This window comes from Enhydra lutris, unplaced genomic scaffold, assembly GCF_002288905.1.
Source record: "Enhydra lutris kenyoni isolate GAN:26980312 unplaced genomic scaffold, ASM228890v2 scaffoldscaffold26, whole genome shotgun sequence".
Classification (NCBI taxonomy): Eukaryota; Metazoa; Chordata; class Mammalia; order Carnivora; family Mustelidae; genus Enhydra; species Enhydra lutris.
Window position 1 is genome coordinate 2506191 of NW_019154110.1, and position 16129 is coordinate 2522319.

A 16129-nucleotide genomic window follows, 5' to 3' on the forward strand; every position below is an offset into this window, starting at 1 on the left:
TTAAACTGGGATGATAAACAATTTGACATGTTATTGTTTTCACTTCACAACATAAACCTAGAGCATTTGGGGGGGGTCATTAAAAATTCTTTAGAAATAGATTCACATTGAAGAGGAAAATTACCCAGAGCAGGCCCAGGCCAGGAGGCCCCAGAAGATGGAAAGTTACTAACAATAAGCTAGAGATCACCGGAAGCCCTACTGGGAGCAAGAAATAACCAGTCGCTTCTGCTTCTATAAACAGGCTTCCTGCAACAGGCTCCCTGACTACTGTTCCCACTTAAAGCAGTCCCTACTCCCCCAGTTTAAACCCACCCACAAGCCGGCAGCTTTGGAACCTAACTGCCTTCAGTCCCCTATACAAGCCCTATAACCCCATGGCTGGGGGCCCAGACTTTCAAGCACGAGCTCATCTGTGTCCGCCGGCCTAAAATAAATCCAAGTTCTCCTACTTCTCCAAAAGTCACTTGGTCTCTCACAGGTCTGATTATTTTTCTGCAACAACATGACTCTTCTTTCAAAGTTTTGGTTATATTAGTTTTATATTCATTTTTAATAGATTTTATCTAGATTCCCCTAATCAAACCTCTAATGAAAACATGACAAAAGATTATTTTTAGTTTTTCAGTTTTCTTCTAGGACACTAGAAGAGAAGAGTCTTCCAGATTATTGCTACCAAACCTGGCTACTCTTCAGAACCACCCAGAGAGCCCTGATAAAGAGAGAAAATGGAGTTCCTCCCACTTGGACCTAGGGAGTTAGAAACATCCAGGGATCTCTTTGCCTCCCCTAACATACCTCCAGGCAACCACAGACTTCCAAGTTACTGCTGTTCAAAAGAACCCACACACATATCCTCCTCCTCCTTAGGTGACACTAAATTTATTCCTGATATACTGACATCTACTTTAAATATGCTAAACTTATGATTCAGAAGAATTTACTGCAGGTCCCTGACTTGGGTGGCTTTTGCCCAAGATCTAGCAAGAGATTTCTAGAATTTCTAACAAGAATTTCTAGAAAGAAATTCTAAATCATGCCACTATTTTCTGCTACCTTTCCATTAAGGTCCATGGGACTCTGGGTTGGAGAATATATTGCTAAATGAAAATCTGGGATTGGGGAAATAAAGGTAACCTTGTGTCATAAATTTTCTTAGTTTGCTATAAGAAACTCCCCTACAGGGTGCCTGGGTGGCTCATTGGGTTAAGCGGTTAAGCATCTGCCTTCAGCTAAGGTCCTGATTGGGATTAGTCCTGTCCCACATGGACTCCTTGCTCGGCAGGAAGCCTGCTTCTCCCTCTCCCTCTGTCACTCCCCGGCTTGTGCTCACTCGTGCTCTGTCAAATAAATAAATAAAATCTTTTAAAAAAAGAAAAAAAAACTTCGCTACACATTATCATGTATGAGGAGGCATAATCAGACAAGACATATAACTGCATCTGTGTTCTCATAAACGTCCAGAGCTACCTTCAGTAATATATAAAAACATAGCAGAAAAAAGTAAGAACCTGGCGGTTTCCTGTACAATTTGCAAATCTAACAGTTATTTTGGCTTTGATGAGTCAGCCTTCTTGACAGGGTGGGGCAGATGACATTTTCACAGCTAAAACTGCTGTCTTTATACCAGTTGTTCCCAAATTTCTATCTCCAGCTAATTCCTAGAATTCCTTTCACAGAAAACAATGAGCTCTAAAGGCTATCCGTGAAATCTCAAAAAGACAATCACAGAGAATCATACCATTTCTCCAACTTCATTTTGAAAAATTAACATGTCCGTTAGAAAAAGTTTGGGAAGGATATACGCCAAAATATTAACAATTATGGGGATTATGAGCTCCAGACGCAGATACTCCAAGTACATATTTCCACCTGAATGGCCCCAAAATGCTCAAAACTTAGCTCACTCTTATAGCCTACTCCTACCCTATTTACCACTGAAGCCTACTTTTCCTCCTTAGGCCCAATTTTAGGTAAAGGTGTCAACATCTACCCAGTCTGCAGGCTGGAAATCAAAGCTCAAAATCCTTCATTTGGTGCATAACGTGCAGCTGAAATACCATTTCTTCTGTGAAGTCTTTCTGGATCCCTCAGACTTAGTAAGTGCGTGCTCTGTTTTCACAGCACACTACATGCTTCTTTCATAGCAACGCTACCACATTTAAGCTGAGCATTCTTTCTCCCTTTGGTCTTCCTGGTTCTCATCCCAAAACAAGCATGTTGGGGGTACCTGGGTGGCTCAATCGTTAAGTGTCTGCCTTCAGCTCGGGTCATGACCCCGGGGTCCTGGGATCAAATCCCGAATTGGGCTCCCTGCTCAGCGGGGCGTCTGCTTCTCCCTCTACCCTTCCCTCTGCTCGTGATCTCTCTTTCTCTCTCTCTCAAAGAAATAAATAAAACCTAAAAAAAAAAAAAACCCAAAACAAAAAAACCAAGCATGTTAACAAGGCGGTGAATACATCACTATTAAATGTTTAGAATGGTGTCTGGTACGCTCGATAAATGTTAATTATTATTATAGTGGTCGCAGAACTTAGGACTCTTCTGAGAGCAAGCAACAAGTAATAATAGCTATACAAACAAGTCATTGCAGAGTCATAATAACTTACTGTTAATCTGCCAATGGTGTAACTAGTACCCATCAAGGTAGACTGGAAGCCCTATGTTGGTAGGACCACATCTATCCTGTTCACCCTCCAGCCCCCAATTTCCTAGAGAGTGAGACAGAAGAGGTGTTTTTTGATTTGAGGAAATTTTAGGTTCTAAGTCCTTTCAACCACCAAACTCTGACTTTTGACTCCCAAACAGCTTTCCAGTCTTGCTCTCTCCATCCCCGTGTTCACTCAGATTCTCCTGGTCCCTCTTAAGTGATCCATCACAGCAGTCTGCTAACTGGTCTCCCTGCCTTCCAGGTCTGCCTTCCCACAGTTCATCCTCCCCACTGTGGCCAGGTGGGATTTTGAAAATGTGACTCTGATCCAGTAATGACCCCGATGAGAGTCCCTGAATGAACACCCCTGCCTAGTCACAGTCTCTGGTGCAGGGTGTGCACATCCCCAAGGGGTTTGCAATAATGCTTATTAGAGTGTGAAGAGAAAAACATTAAAACCTCTGTTTTTATTATTTATATGACAAACACTACTAAAACCTCATTTATTTAAGACTGGTACTAGGATATGTGCATAAGATTTCGAGGGTATACAAGCTTAAAATTTAGTCCATTGAAAATTAGTTGTGTGGAATGAATTCTACCATGAGGCGTGTGGTATCCAAAAGACTGCAGAGTCTGCAAGGCCAGAGAACAAAGTCCCTTCAGGTCCCTGGCTCTGCCAACCCCTTTAGCCCCCCTTTAGGAGGCCATGCTCCCTGTGCATGCTCTGTGTTTCTCATCTCTGAGTCTGCCCTGTGCTTAGAAGGACCTTCTTTCCCTGTCATCCTGGAAGATTTGCCTGGTGGTTTACTCTGCCTCGATGTGTTCTGCCAGACTGCCACAAACCTGGCCACTTTATAAGTATCAAGTGTCAGTTTATAGGTTAAGTACCTCACAGAGACCTTCCCCGACCACCCATCTCAAGGAGCCCCTCCCCAGACGGTCATGTTCTATCACTGCGCCTGCTTTTATCACAGCATCAACGATGGTTTTCTTATATATGTTATTTGTTGATCTGTTTATTTTTTTCCTTACACTACACTCCATGAGACCAGAAACTTGCCTATCACATTTACCATTTCTCCCCAGTTTCTAAACAGCGCCTGGCGCTTAGTAGACACTTAAAAAATGTCTCTTAAGTGAAAGAATGACTCCTTTAAGATTTGGTGGAAGGGCTCCCTCCTCTCTGAGGTTTTGATCTTCTGAAGAACTGTTTCCCTGTTCCTCACTAAACCATTGCATAACTCTCCTCCAGTATTCACCAATGTCTCCCCCGAACCTTGATCACGTACACTTCAAGGGAGCATGGATTAGGCGTCATTCATTTTTGTGTCCCCAGCACCTAGCACAAGTTGACCAATAGTACCTGACAAGTGCCCATTGAACCACCAAACATTTGCTGAATTCATAAATGAAAAACCAAGAACTCTAGCTGGTCTCCCAACTCTACTTTTTTTTTTTTTTAAAAGCAGGCTCCACAAGCCCAAAGTGGGGCTTGAACTCAGGACCCTATGATCAGGGACACCTGGGTAGCTTAGTCGGTTAAGTGGCTGCCTTAGGCTCAGCCATGATGCCAGGGTTCTGGGATCCAGTCCCTCATGGGGCTCTTTGCTCAGCGGGGAGCCTGCTTCTCTCTCTGCCTCTGCCTGCCACTCTGCTTGTGCTCTCTGACAAATAAATAAATAAAATTTAAAAAAAAAAAAAAAAAAGGACCCTAAGATCAACAGTTGGAGGCTTAACCAACTGAGCTCCCGAGGTGCCCCCCAACTTTGCTGTTTCTAATTCTGATCTACTTCTCACCAACATACCCATAAACCAATTTTGTAAGAAAAACCCATCTGGCAAGTCATAGGCAAGTCACCCAACACAACAAAGTAAAAAGTAAAGTCTGAAAATTTACATCTCGGAATAGGAGTGAAAGTAGCATTATAACTCCTGGGTTATCCTGCCCTCTTCATCCCACTCTTCCCCATTAGTTTCAAAAAAATCCTTTCTACTTCCCGGTATACTATGAATGTGGGGGGCTTACAAGCTAAAGGTATAATTTCTAATAATATGCTCATAAGACAAAGAATTCCACTCTCACACAACAGTATTTTGTATTAAGATACCTCCCACCCTCAGTCCGTTACAGTGGGGTTTGATCTGAATTCACCTCTCACTTGTTGATCAAGTCTCCTTAGATTATGTAGTGTAACACACCAGTCATAGCACTAACGATGAGACAGAAACCACTGGCATGAAGGAAACTCTACACTTACTTGTTCTGTTGGGAACAGGGTATTGATATACTCCACGGCATTGAAATCTGCTCGATCTAGAGGATCCTGGCTTGGAAATACCTACAAAAAGACAGGGGATTTAAAATAACTGTCCTTTTTCTGTCTTGTTTCATGTGTTACTTCTTTCCTTCCTACTAGATGGTAAATTCTTTGAAGGCAAAAAAAAAAAAAAAAAACAAAAAAACAAAAAACCAACAACAACAACAAAAATATCTTTTTTCATCTTATAAGGCCTAACGCACAACAATTGCTCAGTAAAATTATCTGTTAAAGTAAATCTTCAATTTTCACCAACATCTGTAATTTTAACATCTTGGTGCCACTAACAGAATGTGGGACTATGGCAAGTTCCACAGATATCAACAAAATCCCATGGACAAGGAAAAATAAATGGGCATTGTCCACTATCAGATTAAATCAGCTGATGACATGGTTGTACTAAGGAAGCCTTGAGAAAAGACTTACGCACTATGTCTCTGGGAAGGCTCAGCATTAGAATTCCCTATGAATCAAAGCAATTTTTAGGGTCACACAGGGTCAGGAAAATGGAGCTTGCCTTTGGGAACTGTCCATCCCTTTAACAGAAGAAAGAATACTGCCTTCTGAAAAATAATTCCCTTCAAAAGCTACAACTTGAAGAACATACAACAAACAGTTGAGGGGCGCCTGGGTGACTCAGTTGGGTAAGCGCCTGCCTTTGGCTCAGGTCATGATCCCAGCGTCCTGGGATGGAGCCCTGCATCTCCCTCTGCCTGCTGCTCCCCCTCCTTGCGCTCTCTCTCTCTCTCTCTCTGACAAATAAATAAATAAAAATCTTAAAAAAAAAAAAAAAGAAAGAAAGAAAGCAGCCGTGTGAGCGCCTGAATACCAAATTTCACCAGTTCAAGATACTCATTCTGAAAACCAATTCTTTTCTGATGTCTCTTATTAGATAAACTTATGCCAGAATTCAGTCTTATTAAGAAAGAGCAGAAATGTGCTCTTCTAAAATTCTTGCCAAACGGTAACTGACTGAATTGTTTGTTTCTTCTACTAGAACCCACTAGATCCAAAGAGAAAATGAAATGCATGTATTTTTCTGTCCAGTGGAGGTGGGTGGGGAGCTGTGGCTTGAACAACTAAACCTTTGCCCAGAGGTCCGGCATCCTCAGGATGTGCCAAATGTGCTTTGTATGGCTAATCCAACCACTGCTAGAAAAACACATATCCAAAAATCTATAAATGGCACAATACAAATAAATTAGTACAGTGACAGACCTAGAGTAAGTGTTAATGCTCAATAAATATTAGCTATTAGTAATGATAATAGCAATGCTGTACTTCAGAAAACTTCCCAGTGGTCCCTAAATGTGGCATAAACTTCCTTTACTTAAATCTTATCCCCTACACCACTACCTCTAAAGGAAATCCTCTCCCTTTAATCAGGAGCAAAACTCTGCACAAGGGTCTAAATGACTATCTCTAATATCCTTACTCTTAAAGACTCAATAAACTTGAAAAGAGAATTTAATCAACCAAAAAGTCCTTGAAGGGAAGAAGGCCTCCGGGCAATATCCTTCAATCCAATCCAAATTAATCAACAGCAGGAATTCTCAACCATTTAAGTACAGTAAAGGGGTCCTTTTCCAACTGTGTCCCCTCTACTCAGTGATCCGCTTCAGGTATTAAAGTTGCTCCTCGGGGCGCCTGGGTGGCTCAGTGGGTAGCCGCTGCCTTCGGCTCAGGTCATGATCTCAGAGTCCTGGGATCGAGCCCCGCATCGGGCTCTCTGCTCGGCAGGGAGCCTGCTTCCTCCTCTCTCTCTGCCTGCCTCTCTCCCTACTTGTGATCTCTCTGTCAAATAAATAAATAAAATCTTTAAAAAAAAAAAAAAGTTGCTCCTCCCCTCAATTGCGAGTCCCTCACAAAAGGTTAGACTGAGACTCGGGAGCAGCGGCACACCAGCCTGGTAAATAACCCCCCCAAATCTGAGGTTGGTGTCTGTGAGCTCCTTTTTTCCAGGTTCATGCTTTCAAGGGTCACGGTTTCTCTGCTCAAACAAACGAGGGCGCCTTACCCTCCAAAGACAATCAAGGCCTACAAAGGGCTCTCTCCCTCCCTTCGATTCAGAAACCCCTTCCCACCACCATTTTCCCCAAACCTTTCCCTTCCCTTCATCGCCTAGCTCCCACTTCTCCGTCCCAAGACCGCTTCCTCCACGTCCCACCCCGGGTCCCACCCCCAGACTTCCCGGTCCTCGACTCTCCTCCGCTCAGGGGGCGGAACGCTCACCTGCTCGATGGCGAGCTGCACGTCAGGCGTGAGCTGCAGCACGGCTTCCAGCTCCTCCACGAACTCCAGCTCCTCCTCCTCCATAATCCCGCTGTCCAGCTCTCTCCTGACGCCCACCTCAACCCGGAGTCGCTCCTCCAGCCGTCACCCAAGCCCCAGAACCACAGCCCTCTCCTTGCAGCGTTCAGGAAAACCTCCTGTCAGCCAGCCGGGCACTTCCGGAAAGCCGGGCACTTCCGTAAAGCCGGGCACTTCCGGGATCCGGGGCACTGTGGGATAGCGGAGGACTGACCTCTGGTCGCCCGGAGGAGGCATTCCCCTCACGTTCCGAGAGTTTCCAGGGGCAGCCTTGTGGTCCGGCGGTCCCTGCCTGCCTTCAGCTCTCCTTAACATGATGGGGTCCCGCTTCACCTCGCCGAGGGCGCGCCCCCCACTGAAGGCCCCGGTGTTGAGGAGGGCCTGGCTGCCCTGGCAGGACCCCCCAGTGAGGGTAAGCCCCAACAGCGTCGCGACCTACCGATAGCAACCCTCACAGGCCGCGAAGCCGGCGATCCTACAGCTCCCAGGGCCCTCTTGATCAGTGGCAGTAGGTGTCCCCCTGCCACCGGGGGGAGAAATGACCCAGCTGGTAAGTGGCGATGTTGCCAAGGACAGTTTTCGGAGGGATAGCGTCCACTTGACAGTTAAGTTCTCCATGTGCCAAGACTCTAGTCAGGGTTTTCTGGGGGTGTCTGCAGCTTCTCCATGGGGGGCGAGGGGGTATGGTGGGCGTGAAGAGCTAGATTAGACAGTGCTCCGCCGCGGGGGAAATGTTTACTTTCTGAGACTCAGTATCTAGAGCCTAAGTCCCATTCCAAGACTGATAAGCTGTGGGTTCATGAGCAGATCACTTCGGCTGCCCTGCTTACCCCTCAAAGATAAAAAGCACTATGCAAATTTAAGCTAGTAATACAGGTAATATTAGGGTATCTAGCTCTTGTGCACCTCAAAGGAAGGAGAGGCCAGATCACCCTGTGGAACCACTTTTCCTCCAGACACTTAAAACAATGAGGCGATGGCAGCCAAGGAAGAGTTGTTTTACCAGTTAAACATTGTGAAATTGCAAAATGGAAGAGTCCCTGGCCCCACTCAGCGTTTCTTTTTTTAGTTTTATCGAAGTCGTTTGTAGTAAAAACATGAAAGCGATTTCTAACCATAAGGGGAGGCTTAAAAATGTAACTGGGCTGTACAATAGAATAAATAGTTTTGACTCGTGAAATCATGGTTTTGAAAGTTACTTACAGGGAAAAATGTGCTTAATATATGCCAAAAAGTAAAATGTACATTTGAGGGGCCCCTGGGTGGCTCAGTGCGTTAAGCCTCTGCGTTCTGCTCAGGGCATGGTCTCAGGGTCCTGGGATCAAGCCCCACATCAGGCTCCCTGCTCAGCGGGGAGCCTGTTCCCCACTCTCTCTCTGCCTGCCTCTCTGCCTACTTGCGATCTCTCTCTCTCTCTCTCTGTCAAATAAAATCTTTTAAAAAAAATGTACATTTGAGAAAGCAAAAATGTACAGTGTGGTCCCAGTTCATGTGTAGTTTGCACGTATAAAAATGATAACAAAGAAATAGTACTGTTCTGTGGGTGATGGCATGTACACTCTTTGTACATTTTCCCAAAATGTCTACAAATAAACTGTCATACTTCTTTAACACTTTTTTGAAAAGGAAAATGTAATTTTATCCACCTGTTTTGGGTCTGTATCTTTTATATGAGGGCATAATTTACATATAGTAAAATTCACCTTGGGTTTATAATGCCAGGAGTTTTGATAAGTGCATCTAGACATGTCACTACCATCCCAGTCAAGTCCTAGGACAGTTCTGTCATTCCTCCAAATTCCCTCATGCTCCACCCCATTGCCTGGCAACCACAGACCTGATTTCTGTCCCAACAGTTTGGCTTTTCTAGAATGTCATATAAATGGAATCATATAACATGTGGCCTTTTGAGTCTGGCTTCTTTCACCTAGCATGAAGCTGTTACGTGTCATCCATTTTGTGCATCTATCAGTAGTTCATTCCTTCTTGCTGGGTGGTATTCTGTGTAGCTATACCACGATTTATTTATCCATTCCTTGTTTGAAGGACATTTGGGTTGTTTCCAGTTTTTGGCAATGATGAATAAAGCTGAATAAACATTCGTGCGCAGGTTTTGTATCAACCAAAGTTTCCATTTTATTTGGGTAAATACCTAGAAGTGGAATTGCTGGATTGTATGGAAAATCTGTGTTAAACTCTGTAAGAAACTGGTAAACTCTTTTTCCGAAGTGGCTGTGTCATTTTTGCATTCCTACCAGTGCTGTATGAGAGTTCTGGTTGCTCACAGAGTTTGTTTGTTTGTTTGTTTTAAATTTTTTAAAATTTATTTATTTGACGGGGGGTGGGGGACAGGCAGAGGGAGAGGGAGAAATAGGCTTCTTGCTGAGCAGGGAGCCTGACGTGGGGCTTGATCCCAGCATCCTGGGATCATGACCTGAGCTGAAGGCAGATGCTTAGGCAGACACTTAATTACTGAGCCACTCAGGCGCCCTGCTCATAGAGCTTATTTTTAACAATGAAAATAAGTAACATTTCCTAGCCCCTACTATAATGTCAGGCACCATGCTAGGCAGTCATTGTCTCTTAATCCACATGGCAATCCTGAGGTTAGAAATTAGTATCATTGACCCATTTAGCAGATGAGAAAATGGAGATGTAATCACAATAAAAAACTTGCCTAAGCATTTCCTTGGGAATCTACAAGAACCTCCCCTTTCCTCTCCCCCATAAGACCATTTAAGTGTGTGTTAAGCAACTACACAATACTGTATAAAATGTTTGGCCAAACAAACAAAACAAAAAAACCTTGTCTAAAGTCCTGTAGCTAACTCATCCAAACATTCATTTACTCATTCAGTAAACTCACTAAATGTATTGAATGAGTGAACGAATGTTCCTACTGTTCCTGCTGGTGATAGGCACTAGGCTAGGTGCTGGGAATTTAGCAATCATCAAAGTAAACCCAGTGCCTGCCTCCACAGGGCTATTTCCATGTCTGAAAAGGTATTCATACAAGTAAACATAACTGTGATAGGTCTAATGGAAGACAAGACATATATCAAAAGACTATTTTGATAGAGTGTCTGGATTGGATTTGGGGGTCAGAAAAGCTTCTCTGAGGAACTAATTTTTAAGCTGAAGCAAAGGGTGGAGGATGGGAAGAATTGGAGGTGACAGATGAAAGGAATGGTACATGCGAAAGCCTTTAGGTTGGAAGAAATTGGCTGCAGCGGGGGAGACTTTGAAAGCTAAGGGGAGAATGGTACAAGAAGAGGCTAGAGAAATATCTGGTGCCAGATGACCGAGGCTCCTGAAGGTCATGTTGAGGAAACCTTTGAAGGATTGTAAGCAGAGAAGTGATCTGATCAAGTTTAGCATGCCTGCCATCAGCCTTAGTCCTTTCATTTTTGTTTTCTTTGCTTCTGAGCAGCGTGCATTATTGTAGCCAGTCAAGAAACGAGGATGGACCATCTCCAGTCCATATTCGTGCTGTCCCAATTTCCACTGATAGTCCCTTTATGCATCCATTGTCAACTCTCAATTACACTCCCCCTGCCTTCCTACTCCAAAGCTCCCAACTCAGTGATTTCCTTTCTCCGTCTCTGCAGATATTAGTAGTGAACATAAGCTTGAGTTTAGGAGAGTTGCACATTAAAAATAAAAAGGGTAAGAAGATAAAAGAACAGAAATATAGGTGGACACTAGGTTTTCAAAAAAAGCATTAATAGGGCACCTGGGTGGCTCCATCGGTTAAGCGTTGACACTTCATTTCAGCTGGGATCATGGTATCAGGGTTATGGGAGCAAGCCCTGATCTGGGTTCTGTGCTAGGCACGGAGTCTGCTTAGGATTCTCCTTCTCCCTCTGCCCCTCCCCCTTCCAAAAAAAAGGGAGGTTTTTTTTTTTTTTTTAGATTTTATTTATTTATTTGACAGACAGAGATCACAAGTAGGCAGAGAGGCAGGCAGAGAGAGACCAGGGGAAGCAGACTCCCTGCTGAGCAGAGAGCCTGGTGCTGCAGGGTTCAGTCCCAGGACCCTGGGATCATGACCTGAGCTGAAGGCAGAGCCTTTAACCCACTGAGCCACCCAGGCGCCCCAAAAAGGGGGGTATTAAGTAATAGGCTAGGGGTGCCTGAGCGGCTTAGTGGGTTAAGCCTCTGCCTTCGGCTCAGGTCATGATCTCAGGGTCCTGGGACTGAGCCCTGCAGCACCAGGCTCTCTGCTCAGCAGGGAGCCTGTTCCCCGCGCCCCCCACCCCGCCCCGCCACCTGCCTGCCTACTTATGATCTCTCTTTCTGTCAAATAAATAAATAAATAATCTTAAAAAAAAAAAAGATACGTAATAGGCTAGACTTATTTATGATAAGCAGAAGAGGGAAGTGGAAGAAGTCAGGAAAGACAGCTTATAAGGTCTTAAGATAAAATATGGACATTTACATATAGGAGAAGTTTGGATATGAGAAAAAAAGAGCTTGTGATATTGTCACAAAGGAGCTCAGTTTAAAAAAAATTTTTTTGCCCCTGTGGGATGGGGTATAGCTGGTAACGGAAAACACATTTTCTCACTTGAAATTTTACTTATACATAAATTTAGTCTCTAATACTTAAAACACATTCACATACCTCAGAGATCCTATCTTATTTTTTTTAAAGATTTTATTTATTTATTTGTCAGAGAGAGAGAGGGAGAGAGAGCGAGCACAGGCAGACAGAATGGCAGGCAGAGGCAGAGGGAGAAGCAGGTTCCCTGACGAGCAAGGAGCCCGATGTGGGACTCGATCCCAGGACGCTGGGATCATGACCTGAGCCGAAGGCAGCTGCTCAACCAACTGAGCCACCCAGGCGTCCCGGGATCCTATCTTTTAATGGGCAATGGAAAAAGGTTGGATTGGCAAAGGAGGATAGGCCATAGGGAGTTTGCGGTATGCATGTCTGAGGACAGCATCAAAATAAAATGGAAAAAAGCAACCACCACCACCACCAGTAATCCGCAAAAGAATTCTTATAACATTTCTCATTTTGCCAAAAAACAAAACAAACAAACAAACAAAAACTAAGTCTATAGATGAAAGTATTAAGTAGTTTTAAAATAGCCTTTGTTAATGAAACCCAGTGAGGTCTCTAAATTTCATGTGCCTGTCAATTTAGCATTTCTTTCTGACTCAGTTAAAAGGTGTCCCCAGGGGTGCCTGGGTGGCTCAGTGGGTTAAGCCGCTGCCTTCGGCTCGGGTCATGATCTCAGGGTCCTGGGATCGAGCCCCGCATCGGGCTCTCTGCTCTCTCGGGGAGCCTGCTTCCTCCTCTCTCTCTGCCTGCCTCTCTGCCTGCTTGTGATCTCTCTGTCAAATAAATAAATAAAATCTTTAAAAAAAAAAAAAAAAAGGAGTCCCCAATACCCTGTTGTATTTGCAACTGGTTTCACTGTTTTCAAAGTAGCTGTACTACATTAAGCGGACATCATGCAGAGTATGTTATTTTGTAAGACAAGACAGTATCATTCTTCATTTAAGCTTCTCTTCCATAATGACCTTCACTCTCCATAATAACCTTCCCCTCCATAATGAACTTCCCCTGAACACCTGAGTTTTTGTGAAATTTCTTGCCAAAACCCACCCCCCCCAAAAAAAAAACAAAAAACCGGCAACATGTCTGAATTATCTGATCCTTACCTACTAAGCCAGTAGTATAGGCCCTTGCCAACGTTGTCTTAACCAAAAATACTCCCCACAAATTTCCAAAATGCCCCCTAGGACTCCTCAAACCCCATCACACACAGATCCTATTATCACTATGGGTGGCAAAGTTCCCACATCAACTTGTAATGGGGGAATGTAGTTTGATTTCTGCAAGAAATCTTATTCGAAAAATGTTTTCTTGGCTTTCCACGGCTTTTCATGAAAATATAGTCTTTTGCTGACTAAGCCTCAGTTTTTTGAATATCCAGAACACCACCGTTCATTCTTTTTTTTTTTTTTTTTTAAAGATTTTATTTATTTATTTGTCAGAGAGAGAGAGAGAGAGCAAGCACAGGAAGACAGAATGGCAGGCAGAGGCAGAGGAAGAAGCAGGCTCCCTGATGAGCAAGGAGCCCGACGTGGGACTCAATCCCAGGACGCTGGGATCATGACCTGAGCCGAAGGCAGCTGCTTAACCAACTGAGCCACCCAGGCGTCCCTCACCGTTCATTCTTGATTGAAATTCAGGTGTTCTGCTTGTTCCCATAGGCTGGATACCCGGTTTTGTTTTGATTGGTACTCTGGTTCTCTGTGCATGCCCATTCTTGCTAAGCAGATCATAATCTCCAGCTAGCTTCAGCAGCTCCCCTGTTCCCACGATCATAGCTCAGGCATTCAGTCATGCATACACGCTAGCTCCCAGATGTTTTTAGAACCCTTCCACGCTGGCTACATCGGGTTCACATTCAGTAATTCCCTCACCTACTCAACAAGGTGATAATTATAGAGGCCAGAATGACAAACCCTTTTGTGTAAGTCTTAAACTTTACAACAAAAGTAACATTAGTTTTGTAAAATTGACATTAACTAGTACAATCATTATAATGTAGCTACCATTGATTCATTGTATCTAACTCCCTTGAGTGTCCAGTATCTTTTAATCTTTCTTGAGTCTGGATCCCTTGGAGGACATGAAGAACTCTGTGTAGATCCTTACCCCCAGAAAAATATACATTTGCACATTTTGCATGCAACTTTAAGGGAAGAGGGATCCCACTGAATATTTCTTAAAGTTAAAAAAAATTTTAATGTCTTTTTTAAATCCATGCCTCCTCCTGCTGAACATAAAAATCTTGTGAACAACCCTCCCACACATAATATTCTCCAGTTTAACAATCACTGATAACACGGTTGATATCCCTTCTCCACCAGCCAAGAACATTTTACCTGGCTATGTTTTAGGTTTACATTGGAAAAGCAGTTAAAAGTTTTATTTCCTTTTTTTTTTTTTTAAGATTTTATTTATTTATTTGACAGAGAGAGAGAGACAAGCGAGAGAGGGAACATAAGCAGGGGGAGTGGGAGAGGGAAAAGCAGACTTCCAACCAAGCAGGGAGCCTGATGCAGGACTCAATCCCAAGACCCTGGGATCATGACCGAAGGCCATTGCTTAACTAACTGAGCCACCCAGGCATCCCACATATTTATACTTCTACCAGTATTGAGAAAAGTGCCTGTATCCTTGTGTCTTTATGTACACTGGATATTATCAGTTTTTTAAATATTTACTTATAAAGCTTTTATTGGCCTTTTTGTATTCTGTTTATTCCCAGTTTATATTATTTGAATAATTCCGTTGGGTCATTTGTGTTTCTTCTTGACTTGTAGGATTTCTTTGTCTATTCTGGATATTAACCCTGACTTTGCTACATACTACAAATATTTTTTCTAAACTATTACTTGTCTTTAACTTGTAACTAGTGCCCTTTGATGTACAATTTTGTTTTTAGCATACACAAATCTGTCCTTTTCTATATGACATCTGGGTTTCATGCCTTGTTTGGGAAGGCTTTCTCTAGCCTGTGAATTCTAAAAATAAAAATATTTTTCTTTTTTTTAATATATTTTTTTAAATTTTATTTATTTATTTGAGAGAGAGAGAGAGAGAGAGAGAGAGAGAGCGCACACGCACATGAGAGGGGGGAAAGTCAGAGAGAGAAGCAGACTCTCTGCGGAAGCCTGAAGTGGTACTCGATCCTGGTACTTCGGTATCATGACCCGAGCCAAAGGCAGTCACTTAACCAGCTGAACCACGCACGTGCCCAAAAATATTTTTTAAACTCTCCTTCTGATACATCTATAATGTTGCTTTTTATGTTAAATCTTTTATATATTGGAATTTATGTTTGTGTTTAGTGTGTGGCATTGTATTAGTTTTCTGGGACTGCCATAACAAATTACCAAAGGATGAGTGCCTTTTGACAACAGAAATTAATTTTCTCAGTTCTGGAGGCTAGAAAAGTCTGAAATCAAGGTGTTGCTAGGATTGATTCCTTGGGGGGGGGTGCTCTGAGAGAGAAACTGTCCTTGAGAGAGATGCCAGTCCTTGGCATCCCTTGGCTCATAGATTCGTCATTCCAATCTCTTACTCCATCTTCACGTCATCTTCTTTTCTGTGTCTGTGTCCTTTTCTGTTTCTTATAAAGATACTCTCATGAATTTAGGGCCTACCCTAGTCCAATCTAGTCTCAGCTCAATCCTTACCATAATTAAATCTGCAAAGACCCCCATTTCCAAATAAGGTCACAAGGTTCTGGGAGGACAGCATTTCTGCAGGGACAGTACTCAACTAATTTTATTTTTTCCTAAGGAAGGCTAATGGTTTCTGTGGTGTTCTTAGTCCTTCCTTTCTTCACAAGTATGATGTGTTTGCCACATATTAAAGTTGGTGGGTCTGGTTCAGGACTCTTTTTTATGCCATTGATTTGTTTCTTCTACACTATTTTAATTATGATAATTTGAGGGTGTTTTGATATATTGTAAATTCCTCCCTTCCCCCCAGTGTTCCTTATTCAAATATTTCTTGGCCATTCTTGCACATTTCCTCTAATTCCTGTGAGCTTTAGGAAGAGCTTTCTGAGTCTATGAAAACCGTGTTAGGAATTCCATTGGAATTGTATTGAATTTAATGATCAATTTGAGGAAAATTGACATGTTTATGGTATTGAATATTCCCTTTAGGACCATGCTCTCCATTTGTTTAGGCTTTTATAGCTTTCAGTAAAGGTTTGTAGCCTTCTCCGTTTGGGTCTTGCATATTTCTTATTAGGCCTAAAACTAACCGATTTTTTTTTTTTTTAATTTTTAAATTTTTATTTTTTTTTAAATTTTT

At 43.0% G+C, this 16129-nt stretch overlaps 1 protein-coding gene across 2 annotated transcripts in view; it reads right to left on the reverse strand.

Moving 5' to 3' along the window:
• Window positions 1-7350, reverse strand: part of LOC111151584 (VPS53, GARP complex subunit) — a 142350-nt gene extending 135000 nt beyond the window's left edge. Inside the window, exons 1-2 of one of the 2 annotated variants that reach the window (XM_022509660.1) lie at window positions 7204-7349; window positions 4912-4992 (exon numbers count right to left, since the gene is read on the reverse strand). In XM_022509660.1, the coding sequence (XP_022365368.1) occupies window positions 4912-4992; window positions 7204-7287 (165 nt within the window). In that variant the 5' untranslated portion in view covers window positions 7288-7349. Of the gene's footprint in view, window positions 1-4911; window positions 4993-7203 lie in introns of both variants that reach the window. The other variant, XM_022509661.1, reaches the window with a different exon arrangement.
• Between the last annotated feature and the right edge of the window lie 8779 nt (window positions 7351-16129).